Source organism: Bombina bombina, chromosome 12 (assembly GCF_027579735.1).
Source record: "Bombina bombina isolate aBomBom1 chromosome 12, aBomBom1.pri, whole genome shotgun sequence".
In the NCBI taxonomy this organism is placed as follows: Eukaryota; Metazoa; Chordata; class Amphibia; order Anura; family Bombinatoridae; genus Bombina; species Bombina bombina.
This window is the reverse complement of record NC_069510.1, coordinates 10,207,688-10,225,192: the sequence shown is the minus strand read 5'-3', so window position 1 is coordinate 10,225,192 and position 17,505 is coordinate 10,207,688. Positions and strand designations below refer to the sequence as shown.

The following is a 17,505-nucleotide window of genomic DNA, read 5'->3' as shown; positions in this document are numbered from 1 at the left end:
CTTTGCCTTGTTCCCTTGGGGGTTTCGGTTGATGTCTCCTTCATTTGTGAGTGATGGGAGACTGTTTGTTGGACGACGGTGTCTCCTGGAGGACTGTTGGCTCAGTCGAGTCCGTTTGCGGTCTCTAGATTGGCTTCTGGACTAACTGCGAGTCAGTGTCATTGGGTCTTTTCCTCTTAAAATTTTCTTGGCTTCGGACGAAGCGGGGATTTTTTTTGGGTTGAGGTTCGGGCCTGGTGCCCTCAGTATGGGCCGCCTATTGTTCCCTCCCGTCTTGGCATTCAGTGTCTTCTATAGCTTGGGTATTGTTTTCCCAAAAGTAATGAATGCAGCTGTGGTCTCTTTTAATTTAAGAAGAAAAACATAAATTATGTTTACCTGATAATTTCCTTTTCTTCTGATGGGAAGAGTCCACAGCTCCCCACCCGTAATTTTATGTGGGGCGTCCTGATATTCTTCTGGCACCTTTCACCCTTATATTTCTTCTACTGTTCCTTGTTCCTCGGCCGAATGACTGGGGGATAAGGGGAGTGGGAGGAATATTTAAGCCTTTGGCTGGGTTGTCTTTGCCTCCTCCTGGTGGCCAGATTCTTATTTCTTAAAAGTAATGAATGCAGCTGTGGACTCTTTCCATCAGAAGAAAAGGAAATTATCAGGTAAGCATAATTTATGTTTATGTTTTTCTATGGCTACACTGATTAGCTACAGATTAAGATCTGATTATTTCAGCTTTATTAGGTACAATTTACTTTACCTTCACATTATAGTTCTACGCTATAGTTGTTTTGTTCATATATATATATATATATTTATATATATATATATATATATATATATATATATATATATATATATATATATATATATATATATACAGGTATACCCCGCTCATACAGCGGGTTAGGGACCGGAGCCCCGCTGTAAAGTGAAAACCGCCTTAAAGTGAAACAAGGCAGTTTTAGCTTTCTTTTCAGTGTTTAAAAACTTGAAAACGTTTGAACTAACATATATTAGGGGTACAATAATGCTAGGTTTAGTTTAACACTAACACAGCACAGTATTCAATTAGTATTCAATAAATGCTGTACCTGTAAATTAGTGACAATTACTGTAGTAAAATTTGCCTATAGCACTGAGACAAAGATTGCACTGCAATGCTGTAAACTGAGTAAACTAAGCATAACAAAATGGTGCCAGTCACTTTTCTCACAATCTCACGATGATTACAGCACTGTTTTAAAATCCTTGAAGGTTGAACTTCAGCTCCACAAAGCGCTGTATTAGCGAATCGCTGTAAAGTGAAGCACTGTAAAGTGAGGTATACCTATATATATATAGACTTTATTGTATAAATAAAGATACAGATAATATAGCAATGGCTTAGATTAAGATGTATCTGTGGCATGATTAAAACAAAGTTTATTTGTAATTTTCAGCACACTATTAGACTCTTGCAACATGATTTAGTCATATTCTCACACAAGGGGCTCTTATGTGTAAGCCTTGGCCCGAGATATTTACATTTTAAGGGACTCGGTTGATTATACCACATTGTTGTTGAGTCCACAGGCGCATGTGAGTGCTGTTCTCCACTGCAAAACAAGACGGCTGCTTAATGTATGAAAATGTATTCTCATCAATAATGTGAGAGTAAGCTAAAGTGCCGCAGAATGAATGCATTCATGAGATGGATAGATTGGGCTATTGATAATATCTGCTCAAGGTGAGCGGGGACACAACTCCATGGCCAATCGCAGACCTGCCCCATCATGTGTCAGATTAATAAGATAGCAGCACATTGTATTTACTAAACCTCTCATTCCATGTTTCTTGCGTAATCTGCTGCACATTATATATCATGTCTGTTAGCACCATGCTGCTGTAACGAGACAATGTGTAGATAGATCATTATTGTAGTCTACGTTTTTCCAAAATTCCTTTTCATTGGTCTAAAGTAATAATAGTAACTCTACTTTATAGAAAGACATTTTTACCTTCCCAGTTTTGGGTTGTATGATTTTATATTAAGCTAAATAGCTACATTTTACAAATGATAAACTTCTACCTTCAACTTGTTTTAGGTTTGTTTCAAGCAGGTATTTACGATAAATGCAATTATGTTGAGGTGCATTTTGTTGTATGGAAGATTAAGAATAATCTTTGTACAAATATTTTATTTGTATTAAATAAATTGTTGATTAATCACATTGCAACCATCTAGAGAAATTCTTATTGAGCCCAATACATAGCGCTATTTGTAGCTCTTTAAAGTGTGAGTACGCTGTTGTAAGCAATGTGTGGGGTATCTAAGAAAACGGGTACACTGGGTTTTTTATTTCTTTGAGGATATCACCTGAGGAATTCAGAGTTAAAGACACAGATTACTAGTCACATGATAAAGACACAGATTACTAGTCACATGATAAAGACACAGATTACTAGTCACATGATAAAGACACAGGCTGGTTTAAATTGGTTTAATTGATACTTTTGAATTCACATTTTTGCATAATTATTAGTACTTTGTGTTTGTTGTTACTGTTACCTATCTGATGTATTTAATGTATGGGGCAGAGCTTTGGATTCTTGGAATTGCTGTCTTACACAGTTATCCTGGGCAGATGATAATTACTGGCGCACACTCTAATACCATTTAGCACTGTGTGTTTCCTTTCAGGTCCATATGATGGAAATGACACAAGTGAAAGGAGTTGACTTTGTCCCTATGTGATAGCCATATTGTATTGCTGTTAATGTCTAATTAGAGAACATCATTTGGCTCTGTAGATGATATTTGTGAGGAGGACCTGGCATGTGTGTGCTGCGGGGATAAACCTACTTTTCTGCTGGAATTCATCTTAATATATATTTCTGTGTGTGGTTCCTTCCATTTCTTTCTTTGCTGTTCACTCTCTTGTTTTCCCATCCCTATCCTTTGAAAGATATAATGTCTCATTGTTTTTCTGCTTCTTTCCTGCCTCGTCTTTGACATTGATCGTGCAGTGTTTTTTCTGCTCGTTCTCTCTGTTGGTGGCAATAAAGGCCGCCTGTGTTATTGACAGCACTGTTGCCTGCAGGCTGGGATTGCAACAGATGTGCACTTACTTTCCTTTGATATCTCAGTTCCTAAAAGAGTGGAAATGTGTGACGGGGCCCTATCTGTTTTCCTGCTAATCACAGGAGCAGACGATGTCACAGGTGATTTGCACCTAGTTTACAATGCACAGTTTGTAGCTGCAATTACAATCAATTGGAACATTAGGACTTTGTTGTACAGTAATCAGAGGTAATAATAATGTTCTAGATAATTAGATATATTTATTATATGCTGCTTTATTAGTTGTCGCCAAGATATTGTGCGTGAGACAAATTAGATTGCTGTGTTGCTTTATAAGACTCCGCGCCAGTAAAATATACAATACGCTCAGTAAAGTCATGAACAAGAAAAGCTTTAAGAGACACTAAATTCAAAATAAAACGGCTATGATTCAGATAGAGCAGCAGTTTTAAGCAGATTTCCTTTTTATTTCTCTTATCAAATTGTGCACAGTCTTTTTGTATGCAAACTTTCTGAGGCACCAGCCCCTACTAAGCATGTGCAAGAATTCACAGTGCATATGTATTTGAGTCTGTGATTGGCTGATGGCTGTCACGTGATACATTTAAAATTCAGAGTAAGTGCTAATGCATTGTCCTTTTATTATGCACAACATGTTTTGTTTTATAGAGGGATTTTGTTGGCTGAACAATATTACAAAGCATACCTGATCTGATAACGATTTAGGCTGCTCAGGCTGCCATGCATATAAACTACACTGTATTTTCTGCTTGCAGGTGACCGATCACGCAACTACTGCCTTACTACATTACCAGCTGCCACAGATGCCAGACGTGGTTGTTAGATCCTTCATGGTAAGAGCTGTTTCTCACTGCCTTATGGTTTAATCATCTTGAGCATATTTATGAAACCACAAACAGCCCTATCCGTTGCTGACTTGCTTATGGGAGCCGGTGAATACAACTGAAGACGCAGCCTTCTAGAACACTACTTTCTAACCTCATCGCCACCTCAGTATAACATCTCCCTGGCCTGATCTAACCAAGCTGATTGCAAGCAGCCAGTTGCGCGAGAGCACAGTACGGCATTGCACAAGTGCCTATTGCCTTTAACTGCTGCTCCTTGCTTTCCCAGACTGACAGATCCCTGCATGCAAACCTGTGTCTGTCTGGATAATGATAAACCTTTCCCCCACAGATGACAATAACGCTCTATTGGGGCCACGGACAGTTTGTCAGTTTGTTACTGGGAATTCTCTGGTGTAGGCGGCTTTACATATTCCTTAGTGTAAAATTAAAGTAAAATATTATATGAAGGCAAATACACTTACATTAATGTCATTATTATTATTTTCTGTAAAACACCTCCTGAGAGAATGAAGTGCTTGTGTCATATTTAAAGGGACATGAAGCCCAAAAATGTCCTATCATGATTCAGATAAAGCTTACGATTTTCAGTGTACTTCTACACTTTGTTTCAATTTGCTTAATTCTCTTAGCATCATTGCCCTATTGGGAGCTAGCTGAACACATAAGTTGAGCCAATGACAAGTTGCATATATCTGCCGCCATCAATCAGCAGCTATCTCCCAGTAGGGCATTGCTGCTCCTGAGCCTATCTAGGTATGCTTTTCAACAAAGGTTACCAACAGAACAAAGCAAATTATATAAAAGAAGTACATTTTAAAACTGTTTATAACTGCATGCTCTATCTGAATCATGACGGCATAATTTGGACTTTACTGTCCCTTTAAGTATAATTAGCCACTTTACAACACTCTGCTCTGTGATTGATTAGATGAGAACACAAGCTAACCTCTTCCTTGTTTGCCATAGCTAAGGTGTCCTGGATCATGGATCACACCACGCGTTTCAAGCATGTCAGTAGGGGTGTACTGCTGTTGGTTTGCAAAACTTTGTAGATGGCGCTAACCAAAGGACAGTGCTACATAGTTGTAAAACATATAGCGCTAGTTTACAAGTGGCGCACATATCACAACCGCGCTAACTTGTGTGCATATTACAAGTTTAAAGTAAACGTGTGCACTCAAATGCAAACATTATTTGTGCTTGTAGGGTTAGCGCGATATGCATGTACACCAAACACAACATCAATACTTTAGAATAAAGTGTTAGACTCATTTAGCAGTTTCTGATAATAATAAAAAAATATATATTTAACATTTTTTTTTAGAAGGGTTAAAATGATATGTCTAAATATATATATGTGTGTGTGTGTGTAAATATATATATAAATTTAAAAAAGAAAAACAATTTTCTCCTATGTGCAGAACATTGGAATGTAAAATATTCATAACTATCTTCGTGTTTAGCGCTGTAGGACTTGTGCAGTGTCGTGTTAGCACACAAGCGATAATTGTTAGTTGTTTTTGTATTTTAAAGGGACAGTCTACCATAGAATTGTTATTGTTTTAAAAGATAGATAATCCCTTTATTACCCATTCCCCAGTTTTGCATAACCAACATTGTTAGATTAATATACTTTTTACCTCTGTGATTATCTTGTATATAAGCCTCTGCAGACTGCCCCTTATCTCAGTTATATTAATATACTTTTTACCTCTGTGATTACCTTGTATCTAAGCCTCTGCAGACAGCTCCTTGTCTCAGTTATATTAATATACTTTTTACCTCTGTGATTATCTTGTATATAAGCCTCTGCAGACTGCCCCTTATCTCAGTTATAATAATATACTTTTTACCTGTGATTACCTTGTATCTAAGCCTCTGCAGACTGCTCCTTATCTCAGTTATATTAATATACTTTTTACCTCTGTGATTACCTTGTATCTAAGCCTCTGCAGACTGCTCCTTATCTGAGTTATATTAATATACTTTTTACCTCTGTGATTACCTTGTATCTAAGCCTCTGCAGACTGCTCCTTATCTCAGTTATATTAATATACTGTTTACCTCTGTGATTACCTTGTATCTAAGCCTCTGCAGACTGCTCCTTATCTCAGTTATATTAATATACTTTTTACCTCTGTGATTACCTTGTACCTAAGCCTCTGCAGACTGCTCCTTATCTCAGTTATATTAATATACTTTTTACCACTGTGATTACCTTGTATCTAAGCCTCTGCAGACTGCTCCTTATCTCAGTTATGTTAATATACTTTTTACCACTGTGATTACCTTGTATCTAAGCCTCTGCAGACTGTCCCTTATCTCAGTTATATTAATGTTCTTTTTACCTCTGTGATTACCTTGTATCTAAGCCTCTGCAGACTGCTCCTTATCTCAGTTATATTAATATACTTTTTACCTCTGTGATTATCCTGTATCTAAGCCTCTGCAGACTGCCGCCTTATCTCAGTTATATTAATATACTTTTTACCTCTGTGATTATCTTGTATATAAGCCTCTGCAGACTGCCCCTTATCTCAGTTATAATAATATACTTTTTACCTGTGATTACCTTGTATCTAAGCCTCTGCAGACTGCTCCTTATCTCAGTTATATTAATATACTTTTTACCTCTGTGATTACCTTGTATCTAAGCCTCTGCAGACTGCTCCTTATCTGAGTTATATTAATATACTTTTTACCTCTGTGATTACCTTGTATCTAAGCCTCTGCAGACTGCTCCTTATCTCAGTTATATTAATATACTGTTTACCTCTGTGATTACCTTGTATCTAAGCCTCTGCAGACTGCTCCTTATCTCAGTTATATTAATATACTTTTTACCTCTGTGATTACCTTGTACCTAAGCCTCTGCAGACTGCTCCTTATCTCAGTTATATTAATATACTTTTTACCACTGTGATTACCTTGTATCTAAGCCTCTGCAGACTGCTCCTTATCTCAGTTATGTTAATATACTTTTTACCACTGTGATTACCTTGTATCTAAGCCTCTGCAGACTGTCCCTTATCTCAGTTATATTAATGTACTTTTTACCTCTGTGATTACCTTGTATCTAAGCCTCTGCAGACTGCTCCTTATCTCAGTTATATTAATATACTTTTTACCTCTGTGATTACCTTGTATCTAAACCTTTGCAGACTGCTCCTTATCTCAGTTATATTAATATACTTTTTACCTCTGTGATTACCTTGTATCTAAGCCTCTGCAGACTGCTCCTTATCTCAGTTATATTAATACACTTTTTACCTCTGTAATTACCTTGTATCTAAGCCTCTTCTGACAACCCCCTGATCACATGACTTTGTATTTATTATCTTTTGACTAGCATTTAGTACTGTGTTGTGCTAACTCTTAAATAACTTCTCGGGCATGAACACAATGTTATCTATATGGCTCACATGAACTAGCAGTCTCCTGTTGTGAAAAGCAAATACAAAAGCATGTGATTAAGAGGCTGTCAATAGTGGCTTAGAAACAGGCAGAAATGTAGAGGTTTAAATGTTAATACATATATTAATCTAACAATGTTGGTTGTGCAAAGCTGGGGGCTAATAATTTTATTGTAGACTGTCCCTTTTCAAGTCTGATCAATTAAAGTCTATGAGGAGAAGTTTTCAAGGTCAACAATATCCAAAGTCCTGAATTTAGCGTGCATCAGCTTTTTCTTGCGCTCAAACAATTTACTTTCATCGTGTAATATGCACGCTAGCCTGTCCGAGTTAAGATTTTATTTGCATGTGATCGAGAGAAGAAAAATGAGCAAGCCACTTGCAATCTGATCTGATCTAGTTTGCTATGAGTTTGCTTTCCCTTTAATGTGGAATCAGTGCATTTCCTGTTTGCGCCAAACCTATAGAGCGACAAGAAGCTGTGCACACACTTTCTTATCACATTACTTTTATAGGATCCGACAGGTGAAGAGGCCTTACTTTCTTCCTACTGAGAGCAGAGCAGGTTGGGGATTCTCGGTTAGCTAATGTTAGGAAGCCCCTGATTGATTGGCTTATTCTCCAGCTGAGCTCTCATGCCTAAACACCTGACAGATGCTCAATGAGAGTGTCAATAACCTTGTATTTGCACCAATCAGCTGAGCAGCGGAGCTTACACAGAGCAGCTAATGTCTTAATTACCCACAGTTAAGAGGCTAGCTCAAGTGCTTGATGTCAATGGCAGAATGCAAGGGGTTATATTTCCTTGACAAGATTGTTGGGGATTTCTATGGCAGAATACAAGGGGTTATATTTCCTTGATATGTAATCAGTCAGATAAAGAGAAGAGCAGATTGTCAGTAAATTATATTGCAAGCTGTATTTTCCAGTAATCATTTAGTTGTAAGTACTGCAACTGAAATGTAGTTGCTATAACTGGGGTTACATTCTTGTTTCACATACTCATCATTGTATGTCATTCGGAATCTCAGGCGAATGTCACATTTCAGGCTCCCCAAATCTATATGTAACGCTTAAAACATTTAGCCTCCATAAAAAGTATTATGTTTTAGTATGAATTTGCTTTTTTTTTTTTTTTTCTCTATTTGTTCAATTTGCACTGGAATAATGTTGATTTAAACTTCTGTTTTTATTTATATTTCTCCCCCCCCCCCCCAGTAAAGTGTGTAATGGCAAAATGACAGTAACTATTACAGTCCCTGAAAGACTGTTTCTCAACATTCACTGGTTAAAGGGACAGTATACACCAATTTTCATATACCTGCATGTAACAGACACTACTATAAAAAAAAAATATGCACAGATACTGATATAAAAATCCAGTATTAAACTTTTAAAAAACTTAAATAGAAGCTCCAGGTTTAGCACTGTTGATGAGGTTAGGCTGGGATACCCACTGAAAGGGGCGGATAGCAGACCCTTCTCGCTGCCCTGCAAATTAAAAGACCCATTATACAAACAGGAGCCGGCAGGCTTGGTTAGGAGTCTTAAAATCAGCACAATGTTATAAAAAAAAATTAGCAAAGCTATACATTGTTACAAAACACTCCAAGATGGGCTTTACACAATCTACAAAACATTTATGCAAAAACAAATCTAGTGTACAGTGTCCATTTAAGCACAGCAGGGTTATCTGCCCGGTTAGCGGTAAACCAGGGATATAGCTTACAATCACTGACCTAAAAGATTTGGTGTATACTGTAGATGCCTTTTCTAATGATGCACAGAAACGCAGTCTATGATAGATCACAGTTCTTTGAATGGGTGAGCCGCGCTAATCTCTTTCATCCCATGTCCCTCCCGCGTAGATGCAAAGGTATTTTATCTTTGTAGCTATTGACAGCTCCTGCAGAGAGTGACACTTTCACTGCTAGAGAGTCAGATATAATGACAGTAACATTTTGGAAACAAAATTATTTTCTGCAGATTTAAGAACAAATTAAGGAGGCTATTAAAAACATTGCATCTGAACAAAACATAGGAGAGCAGATTTTTCTGTAGCTTTTTTTTTCAGATTGTAGATAAATATATTTTAAAATTCTTAAATTATTAAGGGGGTATGAAACTTAAAGCTGATCTTTTGTGATTCAGACAGAACATACTATTTTTCTTCATAAATGGAAAGAGTCCACAGCTGCATTCATTACTTTTGGGAATTCAGAACCTGGCCACCAGGAGGAGGCAAAGACACCCCAGCCAAAGGCTTAAATACCCCTCCCACTTCCCTCATCCCCCAGTCATTCTTTGCCTTTCATCCCAGGAGGTTGGCAGAGAAGTGTCAGAAATTTTCGATAGTCTCTTTAAGTATTCCTGTCAGTCTTTCAGTGAGAGCATGGATGAAAGTTTTAGAGTCCGGAGATTCAGGGAGAGCCTTTCTGCAAAACCATCCCAGCTCATATTAACAGCTCCACAAGCAATCAGTCTTGACGAGTTTTGCTGCCTGCTTCTTCTCTCAAGTCCGTTGCAGAAGCGAAGCTACTATCTGTCACACTTGAAGGGCCGTGTTCCTGTTCCACGGCGTAGATTCCGGTACGATCGTTTCCTTTTACGTTCATCATGATTGTATTGTAATACTAATGTTTTCCCGGGAGGCTACCACCTTTTGGGACTAACTATAACTCAGGGACTCAGTGAGGCTCCTTTTGTATCTTGGAATCAAGGGTTAATATCTCCTGAGGGGGGGGTTATTGAACAGGGTTTTTTTTATTCATATTTATGTGATTCGACCTGCTTATGTGTAGTGTTACTTAGGCTCATGGCTTGTGGAACATAACGGCCTTAGGAAGTGACACGACCTTTACTGTCGGGCGCACTTTTTCTGGACTGTACGGTTCACCTGGTGACCGGGTGTGGTTACGTTTTGGCTCTCCATTTCCGCATTCTTGACCATGTGGTGACTGAAAAATTCTGGTCCGCTGGTGTCTGGTTCATAGGAGGTGATGAGTGCCCCAGCCATTGGGGGGTGTCAGGTGCCGTTTACATTTTTCTAATTTGGTCGTTTTTTTTTTTGTATTTAATACCCAATTATGGAGGATTCTGATATTGTGGAGACGGAAGTCTCTAGTTTAAATTCTGCGTCTTGTGATGAATACGATCTGGCCCGGATGATACAGGCCTATCAGTTATGTTCTGAATGCCGTTTTAGAGTGCTCAATTCCTCGGGATCGGGGACTCAAGGGGCCGCTGAGCCGTCCACCTCTGGGGGTTCTGTTCCTCAAGTGGCGAGTTCCCTACCACCATCTCTTACTATGCATGCAGGTAACCCAGATTTTGCTTATCCTTCTCTGGAAGGTGGCTTGTTCCCTCCGGAGGTTATGGCACGGTTTCACATGTCCATACTTATGGCGCTGGCGCATCTGCAACTCCCAGAAGTGTGCTTACGATATTGTACGTGTTCTGTTAACCGGGGCCCCTCAGGCGTGGGATGGCCTGGTCCTTTTCAGCTCTCCTAGGGAACCACTGTCCCTGAGGCTTCAGGGGGTCAACCTTCAGGGCTGGGATCGTCTTTTGCTCCGGTGAAGGTATACTGTGCCTTTCATTATAGACTGGCGCGCCTTTGTGTCCTACTGAGGCACATTTTGGCATTGTTGGAGGATCCCATCCTTAATAGGCCTGGGAATTCTCAGTCTTCTCCTTCGACTGGCTTGCAGAATTAGATATAAGAGGATGACGTAATCTTCTTATAATTTTGTTTCTTGAGTATCTCTTTCCAGTTCTGAGCTTGGAAGAACAGGATCCTTGTTGGGCTGGTCCTGCGGGTGTTTCTGTTCTTCTTGGGCGATAACTTACGGGTTTCCTTAGCCTTTATTTTAATCCGGTTAGGATGATTTTTTATTTGGTTTGAGCTCCGGTTTATTATATATTTCCTTCAGGAATTTTTTTTCTGGAATCGATACTCAGGATTTTTGATCACACTGTTTACTTACTACGGAAGTTTGTTCTGATGAGTTGACATGTTTAGTCCTATGTTTGTCTGTTTATATCTCCATCTCTGGGGGTGAATATATGCGGCCTTGACAGTAATGATCCTTGGTTTCAGGCTGGCCCTGATTGGGTTCAGATCCTTCTGTATTGCTGCCTTTTTTCAGACAAGTGGCACCAGTTCTGCCTGGCTGGTCCTATTAGGGTGTCGAGTGCTTCACATTATTATTTGTGTTATTTCTTGTTTTTATTTTACAAGTTTAATCTAAGCATTCTTAGAAGACCTGAGGGTCAGTGAGGCATGGTGGATTGGTTCAGTCCTTATTTGCCTTTCAGGCTGGTCAACTGGGACTGTGTGTAGTTCCACTGAGACACACTCAGTGGTTTCTGATTTTTCGTCGGAAATTAGAGTGTTTCCTTCCCCACATGGGTTGGAGGTTTGAAAGTCTTAGGGCCTCCTTGCCACCGGTTCCTGGCGGTTTTGCCCTGCAGGGGCTCTTTGGAATTGTCCTTTTTGGTCTTGTTCCTTTTGAAGTTCTCTTCCTTCGGGTCGAGATTCCTGGACTTTGTCTGTTTCCCCATAGCGGTTTTGACCACCTTATGGGGAGGGCCGCATGGCTTTTTCCTACTTTCGGGAGTTTGTTGTTTCCCTATCAGGGACGTTAGGCTGTGTTGTCTCCTTCTCCGAGCTTTGCTTAGGGGTTTTTCTACCAGGGTTTAGGATGCGCTGCATTCTTTTTCCTTTGGTGTGGTCCTCTGGTTACGTACTCTGAGGAAGATATGGAGACTAGCTCTTATTCTACTCGCTCTGTGGGCGACTTTGTTCTCTATGTTCTCCCTTGGTTTCTAGAGTATTAGCGCACTTCTGTCGTGCCCTAGCTCCTTTTTGGAGTGTCGTACTCCTGCAAGGGATGTTCTCTTCCGTTTGTGTTGGGATTTATGAGTGAGTCTTGTTCCCGTTTTCCGGGTTAGTCCGGTTATTCCCCTGTGAGGTCTGATTCTTTCAGACGGGGTATTTGTGTTCCCTGGGGTGTTGTTTTGTTTTAAACAATTTTGGGGCCTGGGCCTATAGTTTTTGTTTTGGATCTTTCTGGATGTCCGGAGCCTTAGATCCTGTGGCTGGTTTGGAGCAATCCAGTTTTCCAGGGCACATAGGCTAGGGCCTAAGGACTGGCATGTTAAGCCTGTTCGCAGCTTGGCCAGTTTTTTTGTGCGCTTTTGGATACACTCCTTATGGCTTGCCTGGTCCTTTGAATGATGTAGGCTCCCCTTCAGGGGGAGTTCTTACTGTGTTCATCAGGACGTCTAGATGATTTTCATTTGCCTTTTGTTTTCATCAGACTAGGGCTCATGTCTTGTGAGCATGTGCGCTGTTCTTATATATGCTCTTCCCTTGGGGGGGGTGTTTGTCCTCCTATGGAGGAGGGGTTCCTCTCTCTGGAGGGTCATTGTCCTGTCCTGTGTGCAGAAGGTTGGACCAGGTGTTTTTATCCTGTAAAGGAGAGCAGTCTGCTATTCTGGAGTTGTTCTGTTCCGTCTGTGGAGCTTGAAGTCTCCATGTTGGGCATAGAGTGTGCTAGGTCTTCATAGGGATCTACTGCTTTTTTTCTATGTTCATCTCCTATGGGGTTCTCCTTAGGAGTACCTGTTTGAAGGAGCTTTTTGGGTTGGCACCCAAGCTCTGTTGGGGTGGCTGAGTTCACCCAATTCCATTCTTCCCTGGGGGCTGGTGATTGGGGTATTTTCTGTTCCCCTGTTTTTCAGACCTGCCTGTTCGCTTGGGTTGGTCCGGGGTTGGAGCAAGATCCGGGATCTATTGTTCATCCTTGAGTCATTTGAGGTTGTTGATCCTCCTTGAGGTTCTGTGCTGTCTCTGTGTTTGATATGTCAGAAGGACTGGTGGCCTTTGGATAGCCTGTGATGTGCCCACTGCTTAGTGGATGTTTAGCAGTCTGACGGTTTAGGGTTTGATATCTATATTCAGCTGCCCTTTACTTGTTTGCAAGTATTCCGTTTTCAGAGTCATCCTGGTATGACTGTAGCGTGTGGTGTTGACTCAGGTGTTCGTCTCTCTTGTTTGCTGCACATTTTTCGATTCTGAATATTTTGATATTCTGAGTTATCTTGCAACTTGAAGACTCCGTCTTCGGTTGTCTTTAGGGTGAGGTTGCACTTTATTTAGAAGAAGTTTTCTTCTCTGTTTCAGATTTCCGGTCTTAACCTTGTGGTTTCTGTACAGTCTGGGGTTTGGTCGTTGTCTTCCTTGTTTCTCAAGATCGTTTAGGGTCGCTGTGAGTTTAGCTCGGTTCTAGGGGTTCCTTATTTTTATTTGGAACTTGTTGCTCCCTATTTGGGGTCCTTTCGGGAATCCTTGATTTTTTTTCTTCCATGTCTTCTCCCTTTTGGGAGTTTACGGTAGTTGATCCCTTTCTCTGGTAAGGGCTGTGTTGTTGGGGACCGACTGCTGGGCGACGGTGTCTCCTAGAGGAGTGTTGGCTCAGTCGAGTCTTTTCTGTGATCGCTAGTAAGGCTATGGACTATCTGTGGGTCAGTGTCCTTGGGGCCTTTTCCTTTTTTAAAGTTTCCTCGGCTTTGGACGAAGCAGGTTTTTGTGGGTAGGGATTGAAGGCCTGGTGCCCTCAGAATGGGCCGCCTTTTGTACCCTCCCGTTTTAGCATTCAGTGTCCTCTATAGCTTGGGTATTGTTTTCCCAAAAGTAATGAATGCAGCTGTGGACTCTTTCCATCTGAAGAAAAGAAAAGTATCAGGTAAGCATAATTTAAGTTTTTAAAAAGTTTCCAATTTATTTCTCTTATTAAATTTGCTTTGTTCTCATGATATTCTTTGTTGAAGATACCTAGGTAGACATCAGGATCACTACATGGCAGGAAATAGTGCTGCCATCTAGTGCTCTTGTAAATGAATAACAAATAACATTCTAGCAAAACTGCTGCCATATAGTGCTCCAGAAATGGGCCGGCTCCTAAGCTTACAGCCCTGCTTTTCAACTGACGATACCAAGAGAAAAAGGAAAATGTGACAATAGAGGTAAATTAGAATGTTTGTTTGTGCTCTATCTAAAACATAAAATAATTTTACATTACCAGGCAACGCTTGCAAATGTCACCAAGTGCAAACACAATATGGATTTCAATAAGGGGAACATCCCAAATAAATCCCCCCTGACTCTGTACAAAATAAAGACCCAGGGGTAACTGGTGTCCTGTTTGTAGTCCCAGGGATACTTCATGGCACAGCACCACATCTTCCCAGATCAGATGTCGTCATATAGATGGCTTCACTAGTTTGTACTTAAAGGGACAAACATTTCCTTTCATGATTGAGAACATACAATGTTAAACAACTTTCCTATTTGCTCCCATTATCACATTTGCTTCATTCAATTGGTATCCTCTATTTTTGAAGGATCAGCAATGCACGACTGGGAGCTAGCTGAACACATCGGTAAGCCAATGACAAGAGTCATGTACTGTATCTGCAGCCACCAATCAGCAACTAGCTCCCAGCAGTGCTTTGCTGCTCCTGAGCCTTCATAACTATACTCTTCAAGAAAGGATGCCAAGAGAATGAAGCTAATTAGTTAAAAGAAATAAATTAAAAAGTTGTTTAAAATTGTATGTTTTATCTGAATCATAAAATAAACATTTTGACTTTACCGTCCCTTTAAGAGACCCTCAGAGAAGTTGTTCTGTCTCATAAGCACGCGTCCTACAAAATGCTTTTCTAAAGAGGTTCAGTATTAATATTTTCTGCCTCTTTAATCTTCTGATAATAATCAGTCTACACCGATAAATGCACAAATCAAAAGCAGACAGCACTACTGAAGTTTTAAAGTATAAACAATAATAATAATGTATGTTCTTTAACAAGGATCATGCAAGTGGTTTCTTGTTTTGTGGTTTTTATTGTATTGTATTTTCATTAAAGCAATATTTCTGCAGCGTTATATTGAGCAGTCTTTTGAGTTTAAAAACAGATAAGAAAAACTTTGTCTTACAAATGAATCTGTTTTTGTAAATTCCACAATAAGCTGCTACCTATATATAGCTGGTCTCTCTAAGAAAAGGCTTTCTCCCACTGTTGATTGTGGGGCTTTTAAAAATAAATTATTATACACTACAATGCTAGTACACATATTATTTAAGACAAAGCTTCAATAGTTTTTTTCGTGTTATTTCCAATCCAATTTTTTTTATTCTTTTTACCCATAGTGGCATATTATGTCTATTATGTTCATATTCACATCATAACTACATTGGGCTATCATATCGCTAGCTGATTTTTTTTTTTTTCTGTTTGTATATTTTTACTGGTGGCGACCCTACTCCCACTTGATAGGTTATGAGAAGTCTCTTGAGGGTGATCCTCTGGGAAAAATTGTGGAGCACTTCAGTAACTCTGCATGAATGAGTGACGTAGGAGGGTGTTAGTATCAGTAGCGCTCAGGATTGGTGGGAGTACACATACACAACCGCCCAATTAGGAATGCAGCATATCGACACCAAGAGACATATGAATCCTGCTTCGAGGATACAATGTGTTTAATGAGAATCTGTAGTCACACGCCACTCTTAAAAGGCAATTGTGAATGTTACTCACATCATAAAATGTTAATTCAAAACATTTTCATACAGGTACGTTAAAAGATCCCAGTAACACCTTCTGTGTAATAATTATTTAATCCGGCGTTATAACAATCACAGCTAGCATCACCAACATTGATAGCCTTAATATGCGGTTGGCACTTTGTAACAATCAGATGCCGGTAGAAAGATATTATTTATATCACTCAGAATACCTAAATTTAAGAATATATACATCTCTTATTACATAGAGAGCAGTGCCAAAAAAACAGGTGTGACAACTTTACTAGTAATGAGACAAAGGGCGTTCTGATTGGTCTGTACATTGTAGGGGGAGGGTCTTTGCACTTTTGAGTTTAGGTACCGTAGCCTTATTTAAGGGCTGATTATTTACCATTGTCTATGCCTGATGAAACGGTGGAAACCGTGAAATGTGTTGCATTGTTTTATTATGCACACTACATCATGAGCTGTTTTCAATCTTGTTTTTATCTTGTTATATTAAACCATTTTTATACAGTAACTCTGATTGCTGTGTGCATAACTCTACTCACCCGAGATTCCATCACCGCCAAAAAGAACGTCCACAAAGGCCTGACAGCAGTCGCCGCCTAGATGAATGACAACCGGCTCAAACTGAACACAGACAAAACCGAAGTTGTCCTCCTCGGACCCAATAAATCCGCATGGGATGACTCCTGGTGGCCCACAGCCCTTGGTCACCCTCCAACCCCAACCAACCACGCACGAAATCTAGGCTTCATCCTGGACTCATCACTCTCCATGAACCAACAAATCAATGCCATCACCTCAACATGCTTCCACATCCTCCACCTGCTACAAAAAATCTTCAAGTGGATCCCTGCCGAAACTAGGAAAACAGTCACCCACACCCTTGTCTGCAGCCGGTTGGACTACGCAACGCACTCTTCGCCGGCTCCACCATCAAACTCCAAAAGAAACTCCAACGTATCCAGAACGCCTCAGCCAGACTCATCCTCGACATCCCTCTCCAATACCACATCACCGAACACCTAAGGAACCTTCACTGGCTCCCCATCAACAAGAGAATCACCTTTAAGCTCCTTACCCATGCGTTCAAGGCCCTACACAACATTGGACCCGAATACATAAACCACCGCATACATTTCTACACCCCCGCCAGACAACTACGATCGGCCGACCAAGCACTCGCAGTCATCCCCCGCATCAGCTAATCCACAGTGGGCGGAAGATCCTTCTCCCACATAGCAGCAAAGACATGGAACACCCTCCCGCTGCACCTCAGACAATCCACCTCCCTTACAAAGTTCAGAAAGGACCTCAAAACCTGGCTCTTCGACTGAACGCCCATCCCCTCCCCCCCTCCGCTTTCCCTTAACGCCTTGAGACCAACACGGGTGATTAGTTTGCGCTCTATAAGTACCAAATAGATAGATAGATAGAATGGCAACCTGCCGTGTGTATTGCTAACGTCACTAGTGCGGCAGCAAACTGGTTTGATGCGTTGTCTGATTCTATTCAGACTAACACTCCCCTTGACAAGATCCAGGATAGGATAAAGGCCCTTAAGTTGGCCA

General features: G+C 40.3%; 1 protein-coding gene across 1 annotated transcript in view; it reads left to right on the top strand.

Moving 5' to 3' along the window:
• Positions 1-17,505, top strand: part of MED27 (mediator complex subunit 27) — a 742,931-nt gene that overhangs the window by 683,080 nt on the left and 42,346 nt on the right. The window contains exon 7 of the mRNA XM_053695497.1: positions 3,835-3,912. Within this exon, the coding sequence (XP_053551472.1) occupies positions 3,835-3,912 (78 nt within the window). The remainder of the gene's footprint in view (positions 1-3,834; positions 3,913-17,505) is intronic.